Source organism: Sapajus apella, unplaced genomic scaffold (assembly GCF_009761245.1).
Source record: "Sapajus apella isolate SASKATOON/1434 unplaced genomic scaffold, GSC_monkey_1.0 scaffold1, whole genome shotgun sequence".
NCBI lineage: Eukaryota > Metazoa > Chordata > Mammalia > Primates > Cebidae > Sapajus > Sapajus apella.
The window spans coordinates 90322342-90346481 of NW_022436941.1; the positions used below are offsets into that span (position 1 = coordinate 90322342).

At 43.0% G+C, this 24140-nt stretch overlaps 1 protein-coding gene and 1 pseudogene across 1 annotated transcript in view; one reads left to right on the plus strand and one right to left on the minus strand.

Annotated features, from left to right (window-relative positions):
- Positions 1-24140, minus strand: part of NIM1K (NIM1 serine/threonine protein kinase) — a 76769-nt gene that overhangs the window by 9250 nt on the left and 43379 nt on the right. Inside the window, exon 2 of the mRNA XM_032281459.1 lies at positions 10905-11903. Within this exon, the coding sequence (XP_032137350.1) occupies positions 10905-11196 (292 nt within the window). The 5' untranslated portion in view covers positions 11197-11903. The remainder of the gene's footprint in view (positions 1-10904; positions 11904-24140) is intronic.
- LOC116558767 lies at positions 21578-23130 on the plus strand (annotated as a pseudogene).

Consider the following 24140-nt stretch of genomic DNA (forward strand, 5'->3'; position numbering starts at 1 on the left):
GCTGTCCCTCCCCTAGTTCCCCCCTACAGACCCCAGAGTGTGATGTTCCCCTCCCTGTGTCCATGTGTTCTCATTGGTCAACATTTAGCTATGAGTGAGGACATGAAGTGTTTGATTTTCTGTTCTTATGTCAGTTTGCTGAGAATGATGGTTTCCAGGTTCATCCATGTCTCTACAAAGGACACGAACTCATTGTTTTTTATGGCTGCATAGTATTCCATGGTGTATATGTGCCACATTTTCCCTGTCCAGTCTGTCATCCATGGGCATGTGGGTTGGTCCCAAGTCTTTGCTATTGTAAACAGTCCTGCAATGAACATTCATGTGCATGAGTCCTTATAATAGAACAATTTATAATCTTTTGGATATATAACCAGTAATGGGATTGCTGGGTCAAATGGAATTTCTATTTCTAGGTCCTTGAGGAATCGCCAAACTTTTTCTTCCACAGTGGTTGAACTAATTTACACTCCCACCATGGTGTAAAAGTGTTCCTATTTCTCCACATCCTCTTCAGCATCTGTTGTCTCCAGATTTTTTAACGATCACCATTCTAACTGGCGTGAGATGGTATCTCAATAGTTTTGATTTGCATTTCTCTAATGACCAGTGATGATCAGCATTTTTTCATGTTTGTTGGCCTCATATACGTCTTCTTTTGTAAAGTGTCTGTTCATATCTGGCAAACTCTGAGGCAGAGGTTCAAGCGCAAGCAGTTTATGAGGGACGTGATCCTAGAAAACCCTAGCAGAGGGATGAGGAAGTGAGACAAGAAAGGCAGCCCATAAAGGGTTAACCAGGTGTCCAGTGAATCCTGCCAAGCATTATCAGGCCTTAATTTTATTGTGAGGAGAGTGAGAGAGCTGAAGTATTTTTACATCAGCTCTTGCCAGTCAGTGGTTGCTGGCCACTCCACCAGGAAGTGCATTCTGTACTTCTGGGCTACCATGCATGCAGAGTAGGCTCCAGTGGCTAGAGAACGCACAGAGGCAAAGAGACAGAGACTAGCAGCTAAAGGTCAGTCCTGCAAGCACTGAAATGGTCAGACCCAAGGGGATATGGGGGAGGCACTCAGTGTCTGCTCTGTAGTGTTATAGACATGTAATAGGCATGTCAAACATAACATGTTCAAGACTAAGCTCTTGACTTCTCCTGACCCAAACCGGCTTCTCCTATAAGCTTCCCCATTTCAGTCAATGTAAACTGTTCTTGTGCTTACCTAACCTTTCAATACTTAACTCTTCTCTTTTATATTCCACTTGTTCTTTTTTTTTTTTGAGATGAAGTTTTGCTCTTTTCGCCCAGGCTATAGGGCAATGGCATGTAATCTTGGCTCACCGCAACCTCTGCCAGTCTATTTTCAACAGAGCTTCCAGAGTGATCCTGTTAAAGCATAAGCCAGATCATGTCACTCCCCAGTTCCCTCTGATAGCTCCTGTTTCACCCCAGGAAAAGTCAAACTCCTTATTTTCACAAACTTGGTCCTCCACAATCTGTTCCCTGTTACTCTCTGCCCTTTCCCCTCAGCTGAGTCAGGAGTACTGTAGGCATCTCCCATCTGGGCACTCTTATGCCTGCTATGCCCTCTGCTTGATGGAGTTCTCCCATGCATAGCCATTTCCCTCATTTCTTTCAGTTTAATTATCACCTCCTCAGTAAGGCTGTCCTGGCCAACTTATCTAAAAACTGTCATCCTCAATGCTTTCTATCTCCCCTCCTGCTCTGTTCTCTTTCTTATCACTTATCACTACATAACACAATGGATATTTTACACATTTATTTTTGTCTACCTTCTCTCTCACTAGAATGTAAGTTCCATAAAGACAGAGATTGCTGTCTATTTTGTTCACTGCTGTATCACCAGTCCCTAGAATAGTGGCTGTTGCATAGGAGGTACTCAATGAGTGTTTGCTGAGTGAACAATCTCACTGAAGAATCCAGAGTAAGTATGATCATCACAGCGTGCACACAATTCGCACCTGGCTTTTCACTTACTCTCATGCTCCGCTCACCTTCCATGTTAGCACAGAGACTTCACAACCATGATTTCCCATGGCTATGGAATCTTCTATCCAGCGTTATGTGCTTTACTTGACCATTCCTACATCATTGGATCCCATAAGTTATTACTAGTTCTCAACACTATAAATAACATGACAATAAACATTTATTTGGTTATAGTATTTCCAATATATGATTTACTTTTAAGATGAATTCCCCAAAGCCACTAAGTAACCATTTTTAAAGTAAGAAAATACAATTTCAAATTGCTATTTTAATGAATGTATTCAAGAGGAGGGAATCACTTTTACAACCAGTGAGTAGCCGGGTGCAGTGGTGCATGCCTGTCCCCCACGCTACTTAGGAAACTGACGCAGGAGGATTGCTTGAGCCCCAAAGCTCTTTTTTTTTTTTTAAAGATGGGTTTTCACCATGATGGCCAGGCTGGTTTTGAACTCCTGACCTCAGATGATCCACCCACCTTAGCATCCCAAACTGCTAGGATTACAGGCGTGAGCCACCACACTCAGCCTCCCCGAAGTTCTTGAATAGCCTGGACAACCATAGTTGAGACTTAGTCTCTAGAAAAAGCAAAATAAGGCTCAGCACGGGTGGCTCACGCCCGTAATCCCAGCAGTTTGGGAGATCGAGGTGAGCGGATCACGAGATCAAGAGTAAGTTTGAGACCAGCCTGGCCAACATGGTGAAACCCCGTCTCTATTAAACAAACAAACAAAAAAATCAGCAGGGCATGGTGGTGCATGCCTGTAATCCCAGCTACTCGGGAGGCTGAAGCAGAATAATTGCTTGAACCCGGAAGGCGAAGGTTGTAGTAAGCCAAGATCGCAACATTGCACTCCAGCACGGGTGACAGGGCAAGATTCCGTCTCAAAAAAAAAAAAAAAAAAAAAAAAAAAAAAGAACACAACTCTTCAATAGCTTCTTGATACCCAAAAGACAAAATCCAGATATGCAAGAAGATGCCCCATTATCAAGCCTCTGCCTGCATCATCCACCTTGTCTCTTTCACATGATTCTGTGGGTGCACCTCATGCTCTAGCTTTGCTTGAATTACTTTTAAATCTCCACATACTCCCCACACTGGTTCATGCTTCTACGTACTTTACATCCTATCTCTTTCTGGAGCTCTCGTTCCCTTTCCTCCTGTAAAATTGCTCCTCAAATCTCAAGACCCATCACAAGCCTTTCCTGCTCCATAGACCCTTCCCGGATTCACTGGGCACAGGTAAGCACATCCTTGCTGCCTTACTCTAGACAGCACTTGTCAGTTGTTTCCTGTCTGTCTCCATTAAACCACTCCAAGTTCTTTATCTGGCAAGAAGTCCTTACTCATCCTTGAAAGGTCCAGAACAAAATATCTGCTTACACACATACACACACACACATACACACACACACACACACACACACATATATAGGAGGAAGACCAGTTGTGGTAGCTCACACCTGGAATCCTAGGCTGAGATGGGTAAATTGTTTGAGCCCAGGAGTTCAAGGCAACAATAAGCTTTGATTGTACCACTGCACTCCAGCCTGGGCAACAGGGCAAAAAAAAAGGAAGGAAGGAAGGAAAGAATGAATTAACAGATAAATAAAGTGGGAGGAAGAAAAGATCCTAGAAACATGAGAGTAGAGTAACGGGAGGAAGAAGTCAGAGGGCAGCAACAGAAAAAAACCGCCCATATCTGCTGCCTCTTCTTTTGTTTGTGACAACAGATGGGACATAAAATATTCAGAAGCCAAGTGTATCATCTCTAATCAGACTAAAAGGTGGCTCATGATGATTCTCAACCTTCCCTGTCAGCTTGGAGAGCAAGGGAATTCCAAACTGTGAGCTATAAAAATAAACCCCAGCCATCAGGGGCCCATACTGAAGCTTCTCTTCTAGAGATCCAGAACAGTTGGTGCTTTGTATTTATTTATTTTTTAACGTTTTAGACTACTGTCCTGGGAGCTGCTCCTGGCACTGAAGGTCTCTGTTTTCCTGCGAATCTCCTCTATTAACTTATTCAAACTGTCTTTTTATTCCTAGAAAACCTGATGACAATTCTGGGCAAGTTGGTTTGGTGTAGGGGCCATATCTGTACAAACCACTATCAATTGTTTTGCTCCTTTTTGCACATACTGTCCCGAACCAGCGGGTGAGACTGTCTCTTTGACAATAGAGCTACTCCGCAGCAGGTTAGGTGTAGGAGGGCATGTCAATGAGGCCACACAAGGCACCCACCAGCACAGCAGGAAAATGCCATGCTCTCTGAAACTGGGGACAAGTATGAAGTTAATGTTGTAATACAACAGATAAGAAGTCTATGGAACCCAAGAAGTAAGCCAGGATGTAAACACCAATTTTTTTGTTTTTGAGATGGAATCTCACTCTGTTGCCCAGGCTGGAGTGCAGTGGCATGATCTTGGCTCACTGAAACCTCTGCCTCCCGGATTCAAGTGATTCTCCTGCCTCAGCCTCCCAAGTAGCTGGTACTACAAGTGCATGCCACCATGCCTGGCTAATTTTTGTATTTTTAGTAGAGACGGGGTTTAGCCGTGTTGGCCAGGCTGATCTTGAACTCCTGACCTAGGATGATCCACCAGCCTTGGCCCCCCAAAGTGCTGGAATTACAGACATGAGCCACCACACCCAGTTATTCCACCTTTTTTCTTCTGTCCTTTCATATAATATCCTGTCTACAGAATTGGGCACTGTCTTGCTCCTGGCTTGTAGAAACTTCTCGGCTTAGCCAGCTAATGTCTCTATGGCAGATATGTCTGTCTTCTCAGAGAAACTTCTTTGAACCTTTGGCTCTGCTGAGAGAATAGTGGCCCACGTGACTCAAGGGCTACAGCTCACTGACATGGGCATGCCCTTGACTCAGAGGTAGCTCATTGTCAGCTGGTTAGTAATCAAGTGTATTCTTTCTCTTTAAAATTGGAACTGAAACAGAATGAAACATGTGGGATGGAGATGGTCAATAAAGCAGAGAGTTTTTGTAGATGTGGGCCTGGCAACAACCATTTTTGGCCAGGATGCGCCTTCCAATAATTAAGTGTGGAAAACCATTTTGCAGAAAAAGGTACAAAGATAGAGCGGATTCATCAAGGAAAGTAGAAATGAGAAAGCACACAGCACCAGAGAAAGTGAAGATGGAATAAATAACATCTTAACATCTGGCCCTACTTCCCTGCTGTGGGTCCACAGAATTCCCCTGTACTCAATACACCTCCTTCCATGTGAGCTCCTGTAAACAGGTTCTAAACCTTGGGACAGCCTCTTCTGAGCCTTCATTTCCTCATCTGTGAAACATGGGAGGACTAGATGATGTCACTGCTTCCCAAAGTGGAACCTTTAAGACTCATGAGGCTGAAATGATTTTAGCACATGGAAACAGCCTTAAATAGCACTGAATCACAGCTAAAACATGATTCCCACTTCAGCTCTCCTTTAATTCTCCTAATTAAGGCAAAGAGAAAGTCTGAGATTGACTGTTAGCATGTTTTAAAAATACTTTCTGTTACTTGGTAATTTTCCTTGTTTTTATTTTTACCATCACCTTCTATTCATAGCAAGTGATACTTTTTTGTTATTGTAATAACATTAAATACTCTTTTGAAATAAGTTTAAGTAAATAGTAAAGTAACAGCAATGACAGCTACCATTTTGAGTGGCTACTATGTCATGTACTTCACATATATTATTGCCAATTTCCCCAACAAATCTAAAAACCATTATCACTGTTTTACAGCTGAGGCAACTGAGGACCAAGGAGATTAATATGCCTAAAGTCAGAAGCCTAATAAGTTAACTGAATGAGTGTTTCAGATAAATTTGTCTGGTCCCCAAGTCCACGCTTTTCCTACTGTTCTATCCTGCTTCCTTTCTATTAGAATCTAACATCTGAACCCACACTCGTATGAAACTGCTCAAAGTTGGCCTCATGCAGTAGCCTTTGCTCAGATGAGCTCTGTGACCCTTCTGCAGCATTGGAAACTCTTTTCTGAATTCCTCTCCTTTTTTGGCTTTATCCAACTTCTCTTGTAACCTTCCAAATCACGTCTTCTGTCTCAATTTTTTGCCTTTCATTATCCTGTTTATCTTTTGTCTTTCACGCTGGCTCTAGGCTGCTGAAAAGCAACATTAGTCCCTATGAGATTTGAGTTACAGATAAATCTACTCTATGAGTTAGGATTCAAAAGCTGCTCTTTCAATCTGGTGCTGTGTGTTAACATTTTTGTTTTTGTTTTTCTTTTTTTGAGATAGTCTCACTCTGTTGCCCAGGCTGGAGTGCAGTAGCATGATCTCCGCTTACCACAACCCCCACCTCCTGGGTTCAAGTGATTCTTCTGTCTCAGCCTTCCAAGTAGCTGGGACTACAACCGTGTGCCACCATGCCCAGCTAATTTTTGTATTTCTAGTAGAGATGGGGTTTCACTATTTTGGCCAGGCTGCTCTCTAACTCCTGACCTAGTGATCCACTTGCCTCAGCCTCCCAAAGTGCTGGGATTGCAGGCATGAGCCACTGTACCCAGCTGGCTATAATGTTTCTGTTCATGCTCTCTGACCAAGACAGCTAACTTCTAGGAATCTATGCTGAGAGAAATCAAATATAGGCAAGGAAATATGGAAAAGGGTAATCTCTGTAGCATTCTAATTAACAGCAAAACTTTATAAAGTTTAGCTGACCAAGACAGCTAACTTCTAGGAATGTTTGCTGAGAAAAATCATACATCTATGCAAAGAAGTATGGAAAAGGGTAATCTCTGTAGCACTTTAATTAACAGCGAAACTTTAGAAATGATCCAAATGTTAATCAATACTAGCTAAGTTAAATAATTTATGCTGCAGCTATATGTGAAACAACATGTCCTCTTTCAAAGGTGAGAGTGTAGATAATAAATAGATATAGATATATAAACATGTATATTGATATTGAAAAATATCTATATTTAATGACATGGAAAAATTATGGTGTTCATGGAGCAACAGTGAATGGTCCCATTAGCGTATTTAAAACTACTCCACATATAAAATGCCAACTAGGATGTAGAACTAGTTATTCAGGCGAAAAAAGTTGCTCATCACCCTTCTCCACAGTCCTCCTCAGTGACTGCATCCATTTCCACAATCACCTCGATGCAAACTCTGGTCTGACCTCATGCCCATGCCCATGACTGAAGCATGCAACTGCCCAGTAGACAGCTCCTTCTAGATGTCAGTGTTTTCACTCATTGTTTTTCCTCCCACATCTGCTTTTTCTCCATATTTCCCTATTCCTATTAAAGGCATCACCCTTGTTTTGATTCACACAGTCAACTAAAGCAAGGTCATCGCCTTCTTCCATCCTTCCATCTTCAGTGCTACATCCAATCAGTTACCAACCGTGATGGCTAATTTTATGTGTCAACTTAACTGGACCACGTAGTGCCCAGACATTTGGTTAAACATTATTCTGGGTGTATCTGTGTGGGTGTTTTCTCAGTTGAAGACCTGAATAGAACAAAAAGACTGAGTAAATGGGAACTGCTTCTGCCTGACTGCCTTTACCTGGGACATTGGTCTTTTTTGGCCTTCAGACTGAAGCTGGACGTGGCTCTTCTTGGGTCATGAGCCTGTTGGCTTTCAGACTGGAACTTACCCCTGGGCCTCCAGCTTGCTGACTGTGAATCTTGGGGCAGTCTCCATAATTGTGTGAGCCAATTCCTTGTCTCTCTCTCTCTCTCTCTCTCTCTCTCTTTTCTATTGGTGCTGTTTCTCTGGAAAACACTGACTAACACGCCAGTCCTCCAGATTCTTCTCTTTGGCGTCACCAGCTTCTCTTTTCTATTTTCACTGCCATCCACCTAGCTCAGGATATTCTTCCCTTGGCTGGACCATCACCATGGATTCCGGATAGCTCCCTGTCTCCTGCATCTCTTGCTCTTCAACCTTCATCCTCACCACTATAGGGTTAATCTTCCAGAAGTCCAATTCTAATAATAAAAATTTTAAAGAGTCGTCATTATGAGAAAAACAATCCAAAATCCTGGACCAGTCTCAGTGCTCAAACCTGTAATCCCAGCACTTTGGGAGGCCAAGGTGGGCAGATCACTTGAGGTCAGGAGTTTGAGACCAGAATGGCCAATGTGGTGAAACCCTGTCTCTACTAAAAATACAAAAATTAGCTGAGTGTGGTGGTGCATACCTCTAATCCCAGCTATTCAGGATGCTAAGGCAGGAGAATCTCTTGAACCCGGGAGACAGAGGTTGCAGTGAGCTGAGCGTGCCACTGCACTCCAGCCTGGGCAACAAGAGTGAAAAACTCTGTTTCAAAAAAAAAACAAAAAGGAAAATAATCCAAAATCCTTGGATAATGTTCAAAGTCCCCTGTGATTCAGTATCAGCTAAGGTTCCCAGCCCTTTACCCTAATCCTACTGTTAGGGTAACTGTACTATATACCATTTCCCCACATGAATGCTTTTGTTCATGCTCTCCTCTAACCCCCAACCCGCCTCTGTCCTATAATCACCGCCTATCCAAAATCTTATACCCCCTTGAGGTGTAGCTGAAATTCAATCTTCACTTAAAACCTTCTACAGTATTCCTAAGGTGGAAGAGTCTCTTTCCTTCCTTTAAGCACATAGCTTTCCTCTTCTATGTTTTTCAAATTCTGGTTTGTATTATACTTATTTGTACATGTCTTCTCTTCCCTTGTCCTTGAGGATGAAGGCTGTATCTATTTCATCTTTATATCCCCGAAGGCCTAATATAGTGCTTCTATTGTTCACCTAAATGAATAATAAATGAATACTATTTCAAATAAATGAAATTTGAAAGTTAAATGTAGCATGAAAACCTGACACAGTATTTCATAATTGATTTTAAAGTACAAATGGTACCTGGATTATCCACTTGTGGCCCACACCAAAGAAAGCACTATTTTAAAAGCTGTCTGCAGTATGTGCAAGTTGCTGTAGGGATGTATTTCTTAGTGCTACATGTCAATTAGAATCACCTAGGGCCGGGCGTGGTGGCTCGCGCGTGTAATCCCAGCATTTTGGGAGGTTTAGGCAGGTGGATCACGAGGTCAGTCATTCGAGATCAGCCTGGCCAACATGGTGAAACCCCATCTCTACTAAAAATACAAAAAAATAGCCAGATGTGGTGGCGCCCACCTATAATCCCAACTACTCGGGAGGCTGAGGCAGGAGAATTGCTTGAACCCAGGAGGCAGAGGTTGCAGTGAGCCGAGATCTTTCCATTGCACCCCAGCCTGTACAACAGAGTGTGACTCTGTCTCAAAAAAAAAAAAAACCACCTGGAGAGTTTTTAAATACTACCCATGCCCAGTCCCACTCTAGACCAATCACATAAGAAGCTCTGAGGGTGGGTTCTGGGCACTAATTCTCTTTTAAACCTTCCCAGGTAATTCTACTGCGCAGTCAGTTGAAAATTATGGCTGTAGGGGAATGGCAGCCTAACTGATCTCAATTTGTGTATTGGGATGGGCAGGAATGAACTTCTGATAAAGATACTTTAGTTGATCTTTGGTTGTACAAAGGCAAGGCTCATTAAGCAACTGCAAAATAATGCCACTAACTAACATTTGTTGAGCAAGTATTAACCCTTATGATACCCTATGAAGTAAGCACCATTACTGTTTGCATTTTAGAAATAAAGTATCTAAGGCTCAGACAAGCACTTTAATTTACCCAGATGAGTAAGTAGAGTAGCTAAGATGTGAAGACATGAACCCAGATACACAGGCTTCAGAGCAAGAGTAGAGAAGAAGTGAAACTCTAGTGACGTGGGAGTGTAGGGTGGGTGTGCGGGGGGAGTACATGTATGCACGCATGTGTGTGGAGATTTTTCTATGAAGGCCAAGCACAGGGATTGGAGGGGGCATGGGATTCGGGGTTAGAGAACAAAAGGAAGCAAAAGACAGCTCTAATAAAAGAAAAGAGAGGCCTTGGAGACATGGTGGCTGGCCAAGTCCAAGCAGAGAAAACGTCAGTCAGGGACTCTCAGGAGATGGTAGAGTCCATGGGTTTTAGGACTTGGTCAGTTATGCCAAGTCACAAGTGTTCTGTTTCTATCTTGTAAGTCCCTTATGATAATCCCCAGACTTCTGCTAAGTTAGAAGTACCTTGGGGAAGTGCCCACAATGGAGTCGGAGCAGCAGAGGGGTGCTGAGCTCTCCATACGGTTTCTCCTTGAGGAAAAGTGCTGGGCGCTGCTAGTCCAGAATCCCAAAGTGACCGGTAGCCAAGCAAATGTATGGTGAGGGGCCAAACAATGAGAGCAAGGACAGGGTGAAGCAAGGACTGAACAGAAAGGGTCCTGAGATCAAAGCCCTTTTTCTCAAATATGACAGAAGTAGCAGCCTCTGGATGGAAGGAAAACTGGACCCTCCTATCGAGAGACAGTGGACATCGGGAGGTCTTCTGTGCCGCTCTGTGCCACACTGTGCCATTGTCACTAAGACACAAATATAAATGGAAGCTATAAATATGGGCCTTGGAGATGAGGTGGCTTGGTTTCAAGCCACACTCCACTTCTCAAAGGGCTCACTGGAGAGGATAATTCTTCTCATGTTTGATTGGGTTTCATCTACATGATATAGGGGAAGGGATGTTGGAGTCAAAAACATCTAAGATTGAACTGCTCAAGACACATTTACCTTCTTTGGATCTCACTTTGTCTATCTGCAAAATGGAAAAAAAATATTGACCTCATAAGGTTACCGTGAAAATTAACTGAGAAGACCACAGAAGGCAGCTGGCATGGGATGTGGCCCTTGCAGGGGCTCCGCTGAGGTCACTTAACTTGCTTCCTTGGCCCTGGCCACCTAACCCTGCTCCTATGCCAGGTCCCAATGCTGCCAGGGATGACCTTTGGGAAGTCAGATCCTACCTTTGGTTAGGGAGTGAATCCCGAGCTTCACTTGGGAGAAGTTTCCACTTCCGATTTCCCCTCGAATTCGGTAGAAGCCTATCCGTTTCCCCAGCGTGATCTCCCTCACCACCTTCTCATCCTGGGACATGTCCTGTGTCAGTTTCTCGAAGGGCGTCAGCTGGCGGGGCTGTCCCTCCTCGCCCTCTTTGCTGTTCTCGGTCTGACAGCCACTTTCTACGCTGTCACGCCGATCCCACCGGGCATAGTGGGGGTTCACCAGGCCACCTCCATTCGTGTACACTGCAGTCATCGTCAACGGGGACTCACGTCTCCATCTCAGCAAAGAGCCACCAATCAAGGACAGGTTTTGGAGGAGCAGAAGAGGTTTAGTGGGTGGGAGATGCCAACTGAGGACAGCAGGTGCCCAGAGTCCAAGAGAGTTTTCCTGAGAGCTGGGCAACCTCCCTGTCAGCTTCAGTGAGAGGAGGGCAGTGAACCTGGTACCCAAGACTGCCCAGCCCAGCCAGTAGCTGCTCGCCTCACTCAAGACATATCCCACTTTCCCTCACGTTGAACTTGTAAGCTCTAGCTGTACAATTAGGCACATGTTACATACCCACTGCCCTGATGGGACTCCAGGAACTTTCTGGCCACACGTGGAGTCTGATGCTTTGTGGTAGGTGGCTGTGCCCCAGGACAAAGGCTTCTGTTTGCTATTCCCCTTGATGGCCAGAAAATCTTGCACTCTGGTGTGTAAAAGCCCCTGGGAGGCCCCCAGGTCCCTGCTCCTGGAGCTCATTTCTGACCTTCATTTCGTGCTTCTCTTGCTGCCATGTCGCAGAGCCCTGGATACCTATTAATCTGGACCCCAGGAAAGAAGAAACTTGCAAATCAGCCTTCTAGTCACACAGGCAGCCAGAGAAGGATTAAATCCCTGTGATGTCACTTTAGCCAGCCTTTATTTAGATGAGCCTTCCTCTAAGCCGTGAGCTGTCTTGAAAATTTGGCTGGTTCAACCTAAGAACAGAGAGTAAGAAAATTATTAGCCTATGCTAATGTACTGTGCAGGATTTGTAATGCTTTGTAAGCACTGATCTAAAAGTACTCCACAAATTTAAGTTATGACTCATGTCAGCGGTAGATGCTTGATTACACGTGATTAGTAAGAAAAAAAAAGTATATACACACACCCCTCAACCTGTGTTTTAGAAAAGCCCATACAGTCTGTATGTATTTCTAGCAAAACAATTTTTCTATTTCTTGAAGTTTAGGAAAATATGCATATTGCCTTGTATTGCTTTAAAACCAAATTTTAAAATAATATGATAGCAATGATGACAAAGATTCTGGATTACTACTGGTTTTCAAAATTTCTCATAGTTATTCAAATAATAATATTTTATCTCCTTTACTACTTTATGTTCTCATACAACTTGTCTTATGCTAGTTGTTTCCACTCTTTCTTTCTGTCTCATTCTATGACGAAGGCTGATTTTTCCTCTTACATTTACTTTTTGAGTTTTTCTGAGCAGGTGTCAGCACCCAGGCCCAGCACCTTATTTTTAAGATGTGGAAAAGGAGGGTTTACAGCATTGCCAGTGATAAGAAGTGCTGCCCAACTATGATGTCTTCTGGATGTTTTTTTTTTTTTTTTGCACTTTCCAGTAGGAGATACTCTCTTCCTCTCTGAATTCCCACAGCACTTCTTGCATTTTCCAAAATGTCCCATCTCAATGAAGGTGGGAACTGGGTTTCACTCATATGTATGTCCTGCTGCCCTCCTCTTTCCCTCAAAACAGAGTGTAAGGTTTTACATACAGAAAACGTTTACTGGCCCGGCGTGGTGGGTCATGCTTGTAATCCCAGAAAGGCTGAGGTGGGTGGGTCACAAGGTCAAGAGATCGAGGCCATCCTGGCCAACATGGTGAAATCCCATCTTTACTAAAAATACAAAAATAAGCCAGGCGTGGTGGCAGGCACCTGTAGTCCCAGCTACTCAGGAGGCGGAGGCAAGAAAATCACTTGAATCCGGTAGGCGAATGTTGCAGTGAGCCGAGATCGCACCACTGCATTCCAGCCTAGTGACAGAGTGAGACTTCATCTCAAAAAAAAAAAAAAAAAAATGTGTGTTAAACTTGATTTTACACATTTTGGGCTTGAGCATTCCAAACTGAAAATTTGACTGAAAACATGAGAGAATCCATACTTGGAAGTATGGATTTCTAACTCTGTTCAATAATATCACATTATTACAATTAAGTATAAATAAGGTTTCCTAACCCTACACTTAAGGTTAAGTATGGGGTTGCCAAATAAACATACATAAGGGAAGTAAAGAGGGGGTTGATGCCCAGTACTACTCCTATTTCTGGATAGGGAGAAAAGAATCTAGAAGAAGGATGAAGAACAGAGGCTTAACAGGGGCCAGGTATCAGTAACTAAGCACATCTCTAGGTTAGAGACTGATTAGGATGTTTTCAAAAAAACATTTTAAAAAAATTTTTTTAAACAATTCTCCTGCCTCAGCCTCCCGGGTAGCTGGGACTACAGGCGGGCACAACCATGCTCAGGTATTTTTAGTAGAGACGGGGTTTCACCCTGCTGGCCAGGCTGGTCTCGAACTACTGACCTCGTGATCTGCCTGCGACAGCCTCCCAAAGTGCTGGGATTACAGGTGTGAGCCACTGCACCCAGCCTAAATATATTTTTAAGATAAAATTCCCCTTAGCAAGGTGCAGTGGTGTGCACCTGTAGTCTCAGATACTCGAGAGCCTGAGGTGGGAGGATGGCTTGAGCCCAGGACCTGGATGTTGCAGTAAGCCAAAATCAAGCCACTGTACTCCAGCCTGGGTGACAAAGCCGGACCCTGTCTCAAAAAAACAAAACCAAACGAACGAAAAAGGTAAAGGTTCTTAATTAAAGTGAGGAAACACACACACACACGCAAATTAAAGTGAGGAAAATCTAAGTCACTAATTCTTCTTCCTTTTCTTTACCTACCTCTACCTGCCAAAGTGCTGGGATTACAGGTATGAACCACAGCATTCAGCAAAAATCACTGATTCTTAATTATCCTGGGGTCACAAACTCCTTTGAAAGGCTAACAAAACCTATGACCCTATCTTCAGGGAAAAAAAAAAAACAAAAAACCTCACCCATACAATTTGCATCCAAATTTAAGATAACATTCTGAAACTCATCTGGTTAAGAATCTCTGTGAAGGTCAAGTGGCACTAGATCTCCCCAGATTTGTGGCAGAAAAACACCGTGCAGCTTATAAGAGACTAGAATGAAGTAGTAATTCTGCAACAAACTTTAGCTTAACCTAAGGAAAAAGAAAACAAAGATTTTCAATAGAATGCAGTGCTTGAGACCAGCCATGATGGCTCACACCTGTAATCCCAGCACTTTGGGAGGCCAAGGCGAGCAAATCACAAGGTCAGGAGTTCGAGACCAACCTGGCCAACATGGTAAAACCCTATCTCTACTAAAAATACAAAAATTAGCCAGGTATGGTGGTGGGCACCTGTATTCCCAGCTACTCGGGAGGCTGAGGCAGGAGAATCGCTTGAACCCAGGAGGCGGAGGTTGCAGTGAGCCAAGACCATGCCATTGAACTCCATCCTGGGCAACAGAGCAACACTCCATCTAAAAAAAAAAAAAAAAAAAAAAAAGAATGCAGTGCTTGAACACTTTGTGTTCTAACAGACTCTGTGAAGAACTTGCTGGTTCTGTGTCCTTATTACTGTGCTGTCCTTGTCACTGACATACTTGGACCACAACTACATAAGCACCAGGAGGGCACCAGTTGCGGTGGTTCACGCCTGTAATCCCAGCACTTTGGGAGGCTAAGGCAAGCGGATCACCTGAGGTCAGGAGTTCAAGACCAGCCTGACCAACATGGTGAAACCCTGTCTACTGAAAATACAAAAAAATTAAACGAGCGTGTAGTGCATGCCTGTAATCCCAGCTACTTGGGAGGCTGAGGCAGAAAAATTGTTTGAACCCGGCAGGCAGAGGTTGTAGTGAGCCAAATTGCTCCATTGTACTCCAGCCTGAGCAACAAGTGTAAAACTCCATCCCAAAAAAAGAAAAAAAGAAAAGAAAAGAAAAGAAAAAAGATTGAGAGGAGATGGCAGCTGAGAAATGTCTATACATTTTTGGGAGATGGAAAGAAAATTAGTGGTAAGCAACCTGGCAAAGACAGTGAAGAAAATCGCAACCTAAATTCCTACATAAGGTCATGCCAATGAGATTCAACTTTCTGAGTGCTCAAAAATGACTTCAAACTATAAGAAATCAAGTACCTCAAAGGTTGGAGGAATAAAGCAGAATGAAAATCATGGAAATTGTTTGAAGGTAGAGCAGTGAGACCCACCCCCTGCCCCTGCCCCACCCCCTGCACCAGCCTTTCCCTCCTCAAAGATAGGTTGTTATTTTCTCCACCCCACCACTAGCTCAGGAACAGAAGGCACAAAAGAGAGGATTAGCTAAAAGTCTGGGTTGTAGAATCCCTCATTCCCTTCTTCCCCCTGCACTCTGTTTCCAGAATGGAGGAAAACAAGCATATAAACCTCTAGGTTGGCTATTCCTCTTTTGAATAGACTAGCTCAAGAGAAAAGACTTTCTGAAACCTACATTTGAAAGTTCCATCAAAAAACCACCCAGCCATCTACAGCACAATCCTCCAGGTGCCAGTTTCATGCACTCGCAGGGAACTTCCAACCAGGTTTCAGTGCCTTCCACGTAGAATGAATGACTGAATGAATGTTCAGTCAAGAAGCATGGAGGTGCCTGAGGAAACTCCAAAATCAAAGAAGAAACCATGCTTCTACAACCAAAAGGAACTTGAAGGAAACAGCACCACGAGGAAGCAGAAGACAAAAGATAAGGTATTGAATCCATAAAACCAGAACAAAAGGCAAAAAAAAAAAAAAAAAAAAAGTCTGGGCACTGATGGCTCACGCCTGTAATCCCAACACTTTGGGAGGATGAGACGGGTGGATCATGAGGTCAGGAGTTCAAGACCAGCCTGGCCAACATGGTGAAACCCCATCTCTACTAAAAATACAAAAATTAGTCAGGCGTGGTGGCAGGTGCCTGTAATCCCAGCTACTCAGGAGGCTGAGGCAGAGAATTACCAGAATGTGGGAGGCAGAGATTGCAGTGAGCCGAGATGGCACCACCATACCCCAGCCTGGGCAACAGAGCAAGACTCTGTCTCAAAAAAGCAAACGAAAAAAATTTAAAGACAATTCACACAACAAGAAAGAGCTATCCTGGAAATTAAAGAATTCAATTGAAGAATTGTGAAAGAAAAATCTAGAAGAGATAAGCAATATAGAAGACACAAAACCTGGGTAATCAATTCAGAAAGTCTAACATCTGATTATTAGAATTTCCGGGGAGGGGGGCAAAAAAAAAATTTCCACTTACACTGTTTTGCTCCCAGTAAAGCAAAACATATGGTTTCTATTATACCTGAATTGCCAGCAAATCTCAGAAATTAAAAAATAGCATAGTGAGAAAAACTCTGAATTCTCATGACTTCTAATAGAATAAAAAAGTAGAAGGAAAAATCTAAAAGAAAAGATAAATCCTGTTTGGGTGTGTGTATCTATAGGTATTTAAATATTCAATTTTATTTTGCATAATTTTTTTTCCTAGAGATCTTTCTTAGAAATCTAGAAACAGGAGCTCTGAGCACAGGCTGTGGGGTGGCTCTAAACAGCATATGTTTCTGACTACTTTCTAGCAGAGTCCAAAACACCAAGCTTCATCATGTTGAAAACTAAGCAAATAATGAAAGTGATCACGTAATTAATTGAAAAGGAAATTTCAGATGTAAGTGAGTTTTTGGTTGTTGTTCTTTTGCCTTTTGCCCTTTTGATTTTGACCAATTTTTATGGACATTAATGAGAGCTTAGAAACTCAACCAGACAGAAATATAGAGTCATATCACTGCAGATCAAAGCCTCTGAAGGAGGCAGAATGTTTCTTAATTATTAGCCTGCTGTTGCTATATAGCAATGCATTAAATAAGATCAAAGAAAACAGAGCTTATTTGGTTACTCATTTCCTTGACTTGTAACTCACTGTGAAAATAATATCAATGAAAACCATCTCACCTTTGTTCTCTCTTTCTGAGTTTAACTTACAAAACTTCTGGGCAAGCCTCCCAGGCAACCTCTTCATTGTTTGACAAGGCCAGGATTGGTTTTTTAAAGGAAAAATTGGGTTTTCTCTATGTGTGGCAACAAGATTCAGTGACAGCCAGTCCCTAGTTACAATTCTTCTCAGGCAGGTACACCCTCAGGGAGAATAATTAGCAAATTCATCTCATTTGAAAATCTATTTTACCATTTAGAAATCATTTCCACCATCTTAGCTTTTAGCTCCGCTCTTTATTTCTCAACACACAGGTCAAGATTGCCATGAGGTGTTGTGGCGAAATTCCAAAGCAAATAGAAAAGTAGTGAATGTGGGTTGATTCCTAGAACAGCAGTTATGTTCTGTGACACCACCTCTCTCCTACTTGGTCTCAGAGGGAGGCTACTCAGCCCAGGTCTCCCCTGATCCAGTTCACACCCAGCATCCAGGAACAGTCCATTCAGTCTGATGGGTTTCCATCAGCTCTTCCCGTATATACTTCTAACACACTTGAGTTCCCTTTGCCATCAATGCCTCAGACTCAAATGCCTAGGAGGACAGTGCACGAGTTCTATGTCACTGACCTAGTACAATGCCTATGCCTGGCGTGGTGACACAGCCCTTCCTCAGCTCCAGTCAGGGCAGGCATGCCAGAATGCAGGCTTACTTTTCCCAAGTCTTTTAATTTTTGAAAAGAAACTGGCAATCAAGGTTTTTTTGGTGCACTCTCTCAATTATTTATTTATTTATTTATTTTTTAATTTAGAGGCAGGGTCTCACTATGTTGCCCAGGCTGGTCTTGAACTCTTGGCCTCAAGAAATTCTTCTGCCTCAGCCTCCCTGTAGCTGTGATTACAGGTACAATTCAACCACCATGTCTGGCAACTCAATTTTTTTTTAATGTTTATGTTTTTTAGTGTTTTGTTTTGTTTTTTGGTTTTTGTTTGACACAGGATTTCACTCTGTCACCCAAGCTGGAGTACATGGGGCAATCACAGCTCACTGCAGACTTGACATCCCAGGGCTCAGGTGATTTTCCCACCTCAGCCTCCCAAGTAACTGGGACTACTGGTACACACCACCATGCCCAGTTAATGCTTGTATTATTTGTAAAGACAGGGTTTCACCATGTTGCCCAGGCTTGTCTGCAACTCCCGGGCTCAAGTAATCCACCCACCTTGGCCTCCCAAAGTAGCTGGGATTACAGGCATGAGCAGCCATGCCCTTCAACTCTCAATTTTTAAAGGATGGATTAAATATTTTTAAAACACTGGCCAAGTGAAACTGAAGTGTCAGGCTGGATTTGGCCTCCAGGTTGGCAATTTATAGGCTCTGCTCTAGGTTTCATGGGAGAATTATCAAAAAGGAAGAGGGGAAGGAACAGTTCATAGGTACATAGTCAAATACATCTGGAACTGCTGCACATTATACTCCTCTTAGATATTTGCATTAGTACCTTTCAGTCTTGTCGTTTTAAAACCATACACATGCAAATAAATGTCTGTTTAACTCGGTGTTCCCCAAGTTTATGTAAGCATCTAATTCATCCTTACTGAATACATTCTTGTCATTGACATTTTTCTTATTATGTTAACCTCAGAGGTGGACAAAGCTGTCAAATATCTGTAAGAATTTAGATCCCATCAGGGAAATTATGAAAATAATTCAATATAGAATGAAACAGAAGAGATAGTTTGAGCTTAATCTACCAATGCAGCAGATGAGTAGGGGAGCTACCCATCTGTGGGGTCTGAGATGACACAATAGCTTAATGACCGAGTGTCTCTTAACCTTGGGAGGATTTCATATTAAAAACAGAAATGTGGCTGGACACGGTGGCTCACACCTGTAATCCCAGCACTTTGGGAGGCTGAGGCGGGCAGATCATGAGGTAAAGAGATCAAGACCATCCTGGCCAACATGGTGAAACCCGGTCTCTAGTAACATACAAAAATTAGCTGGGCATGGTGGCACACGCCTGTAGGCCCAGCTACTTGGGAGGCTGAAGCAGGAGAATCATTGAACCCGGGAGGTGGAGGTTGCAGTGTGCTGAGATGGCGCCATTGCACTCCAGCCCGTGTGACACTGCAAGAATCTGTCTCAAAATAAATAAATAAATAGCATTGAATTAAATGTATTTAAAAGAGCTTAAGGTTCACCCTTGTCTATATTTATTTTTTGGTTTGTTTGTTTTTGAGACAGAGTCTCACTCTGTCTACCAGGCTGGAGTCCAGTGGTGCAATCTCAGCTCACTGTGACCAGGTTCAAGTGATTCTCTTGCCTCAGTCTCCTGAGTTGCTGAGACTACAGGTGCATGCCACCACACCTGGCTGATTTTTGTATCACCATATTGGCCAGGCTGGTCTCAAACTCCTGACCTCATGATCTACCCACCTCAGCCTCCCAAAGGGCTGGGATTACAGGAGTGAGCCACCATGCCTGGGCTCTCTATATGTTTAAATCATTATATTTGTAAGAATTACTAGTATTCTTAAAAGTTTTTTGTTATCAAAGTTTTTCAAAAGGAAATTAAACATTTTATAAATGCAATTTAAAATGGTTATAAGGTTTCACCAAGCTTTGAATGGGAGCAAAGACAAATCCTTAAAAATGATTGTCAAATAAAATAATATCTGGTCTTTGCTTTAAAATAATCAGGAGACCAGGCACGGTGGCTCATGCCTGTAATCCCAGCACTTTGGGAGGCCAAGGTGGGCAAATCACATGAAGTCAGGAGTCTGAGACCAGCCTGGCCAACATGGCAATGCCCTGTCTCTACTAAAAATACAAAAATTAGCTGAGTGTGATGGCAGATGCCTGTAATTCCTGCTGCTCGGGAGGCTGATGCAGGAGAATCGCTTGAACTCGGGAGGCGAATGTTGCAGTGAGCGGAGATCATGCTACTGCACTCCAGCCTGGGTGACAGAGCAAGACTGGGTCAAAATAAAACAAAATAAAAAAAATAAATCCCCATCCCCATGTTGGCCAGGCTGGTTTTCAACTCCCCACCTCAGCTGATCTACACACCTTGGCTTCCCAAAGTGCTGGGAATATAGGCATGAGCCACCATGCCCAGCCAACAGAATTTAAATTATGCAAGATTAGCCATGAGCTGGGAATTTTTTCTGAAAGGTGGTGAGTACATGGAGGGTTGTAATGTTCTGTTCCATTTTTGTATATATCTAAAATTATTTCTAATACATTTTTTTAAATAATTGTTAAAATTTGCCACATCAGCTAGGCACAGTGGCTCACACCTGTAATCCCAGCACTTTGGGAGGCTGAGGTGGGCGGATCACCTGAGGCTGGGAGTTTGAGACCAATATGGAGAAACCCCGTCTCTACTAAAAATACAAAATTAGCCGGCTGTTGTGGCACATGCCTGTAATCCCAGCTACTCGGGAGGCTGAGGCAGGAGAATTGCTTGAACCTGGGAGGCAGAGGTTGCATTGAGCTGATACCACACCATTGCACTCCCGCCTGGGCAAGAAAAGGGAAACTCCATCTCAAAAAAAAAAAAAAATTGCCACATCAAAAAATATAATATTTGTAATAAAATACTAGGCATTTACAACAGGCAACAGTGCTCATTTGATGCATGCATGATTGACTGACTGAATGAATGACGCATGAGAACTCTGTAAAGTGAGGTGTTGTTTTTCCCTTTTCACAGATACAAAAACCAAAACCAAAACTAAGGCCATCTGGAGTTAAGGCAGTTGCCCTTGATTTCTTGACTGTTAGCTCTATGAAGGTGAAACTGTGTATTAAATAAACATTACAACATGTGAAACCATGAACTGCAAACATCTGAGGAAGAGAATGAAGTCACATCCCAATAGAAACACTGCAGAAACTCAGGTCCTTCCCTGTAAAAATTTAATCTCATTTATAATTCATTTCCAAAACATAAATATTCCCATCTTCTCTGAGGACCTATGCCTGCCTCCAAACAAAAGGAACAGCATTAAGATACTGAATGGAATCATGCATCGAATCATAAGAAGGTGGCCCTGAGCAGCAAAACAAAACGTATTCTTCATCTGCTCAGAAATAACTAATTTAGGAAACGGTGCGGGAACACTCATGCCCATTTGCAGCTTATGGTTTATTTTTAGGGAATTAAAAATATTTGTAAGTCAAAGCAGAAACTGCTCTTTTGCTGCCTTATAACTTTCTTCAGCTCTAATGTAGTGTGCTAAGAAGCAGAGAACACTTGAGTGACGCCCTTAAGGGATGTTAGAAAAACCTTTTATATTTGAGCAAAACTCAAGAAAATCTGTCATGGTAACAGGCAGCAAGGCTATGGTCATGGGTAAGGAAAAGAGTGTTGTGAAACAAAAGCTCTTACTTTTATAATCATAAAATCTTTAAGTGGATTTGAAACCTTTATTAAGAGCCTCTCATACCTGATAAGTGATCCTTTCACACAGAATAAGCAACCCATTTGGTAATTTTTAAATACTTACCCAGCACTGGAGGCAAGTGAGAGGTGGCAGTTGTTAAGGACAAGAGGGAAATTATTAAGTTGTTTTTTTTTTTTAAGTGTCACTCTTGCCTTAGAAGAAGGAAAGAAAATAATAGGCAGATTCTCTTACGTCGACCACCTAAGAGTCATACTGTGTGAAGCAATAACCTCCCCTCCTCATTCCCCACCATCTGCTGGGCAGCCGCAAAGCAGCAACCATGAGTGACTGCGTCTCCATCACATTGGTCAGGCTGGTGTTCAGGTTGGCAATGCCTGCTGGGAGCCCTACTGCCTGGAACACGGCATACAGCTTAACGGCTGTATGCCAAGTGACAAGACTACTCGGGAGGAGATGACTCAACACCTTCTTCAGTATGACTGGCTCTAGCAAGCTTGTGCCCAAGGCAGTGTTTGTAGACCTGGAACCCACCATAATTGATGAAGTTTGCACTGGCACCTACCACGAGCTTTTCCATCCTGAGCATCTCATCACAGACAAGGAAGAATGCTGCCAATAACTATGCCTGAAGGTACTACACCATTGGCCAGGAGATCACTAACCTCGTGTTGGACCAAATTTGTAAACTGGCTGACCAGTGCACAGTTCTCTCGGGCTTCTTGGTTTTCCACAGCTTTCATGCGGGAACTGGTTCTGGGTTCACCTTCCTGCTAGTGAAACAACTTTCGGTTGATTATGGCAAGAAGTCCAAGCTGGAGTTCTAAATTTACTCATTGCCCCAGGTTTCCACAGCTGTAGTGGAGCCCTACAACTCCATCCTCACCACCTACACCCTGGAGCACTCTGACTGTGTCTTCATGGTAGACAATGAGGCCATCTATGACATCTGTCATAGAACCTTGATATAGAATACCCAACATATACTAACCTGAATAGGTTGATAGGTCAAATTGTGTCCTCCACTACTGCTTCCCTGAGATTTGATGGAGCCTTGAACGTTGATCTGACAGAATTCCAGACCAACCTGGTGCCCTATCCCTGTATCCATTTCCCTCTGGACACATATGTCCCATCATCTCTGCTGAGAAAGCCTACCATGAAGCAGCTTCTGTAGCAGAGACTGCCAGTGCTTGCTTTGAGCCTGCCAAGCAGATGATGAAAGGTGAGCCTTGCCATGGTAAAGACATGGCTTGCTGCCTTTTGTACCATGGTGACGTGGTTCCCAAAGATGTCAATGCTGCCATTGCCATCATCAAAAGCAAGTGTAGCACCCAGTTTGTGGTTTGGTGCCCCTCTGCCTTCAAGGTTGGCATTAACTACCACCCCTCCCACTGCGGTGACTGGTGGAGTCCTGACCAAGATACAGAGAGCTCTGTGCATGCTGACCAATACCACAGTCATTGCTTAGGCCTGGGCTAGCCTGGACCACATGTTTGACTTGATGTAGGCCAAGCATGCACAGGTGTTCACTGGTATGTAGGTGAGGGAAGGGAGGATGGAGAGCTTTCTAAGCCCGTGAGGACATGACTGCCCTTGAGAAAGATTACGAGGAGGATGGTGTGCATTCTGTTAAAGGAGAGGGTGAAGAAGAAGGAGAGAAATACCTAAGTGAAAATGTCACACAGGTGCCACTTTTACAGGGAAGCTTATTCTGTTTTAAACTTTGAAAAGTTGTGGTCTGATCAGTTAATTTGTATGTAGCAATGTATGCTCTTATATACAATTACTTATCTATGCTTTAAAACATGAATGCTTTTACAGACCCAGCTTTAGCTCTCACACCACCACAAATTCTTCATTAGCCCTCATTCTTTGACATAGATAAGAAAATTATATATCTATAAATACAGATAGATAAAGAGAGAAATAGAGTTTCACTCTGTCACTCAGGCTGGACTGCAGTGATGAGAGCATGGTTCACTGCGGCCTCGAACTCCTGGACTCAAGCTATCCTCCCAACTCAGCCTCCTGAGTAGCTAAGACAACAAGCTTGCATCAACATGCCCAGCTAATTTTTGTTTTTTGTAGAGATGGGGTGTCACTATGTCTCCCAGGCTGGTGTTGAACTCCTGACCTCAAGTGATCCCCCTGCCTCAGTTTCTTAAAGTCCTGGAATTATAGGTCCACAGTACCCAGCCAAGAAAATAATATATTTTTTGATTAGTGTAAAGTGTCATACAAATACAGAGGCTTATGCCTCTTCTAGTAATATTACTATTCCAAGACACACCCATATAAAAGTGCTGGAGTAGCTGCTGGGTGTCAGGACAGGCCATGTGCATATGTATGTAGTGTGCATTTGTACATGCACAAAAAAAGCTCTGGTAAAATGCAGATTGAACTAGTGGGTAACAATTGGGGAGGAAGTGTGTGGTACGGAATTAGGGAGCAGTGAAAATGAGTGTGGTAGGCGTTGTTAGTTATCCCTCCTTCAACTGTTCTTTTTGCCATAGCAGTGGTTCTCAGCCTTGATCTGCATGAAAATCACCAGGGAGCATTCAAAAAATGCGGAAGTCTAGGCCCTGCCCCCCTACAAATATTGTGATTTAATTAGTCTGTGGGGTGGGATGTGCCTATTTGTTTGTTTTTAAGTTTTCCAGGTGATTCTGTTGTGCAGCCAAATTTGAAAATGAATGTTCTATAACAGAAGTTGTTTTTTTTTTTTTTTTTTTTTTTT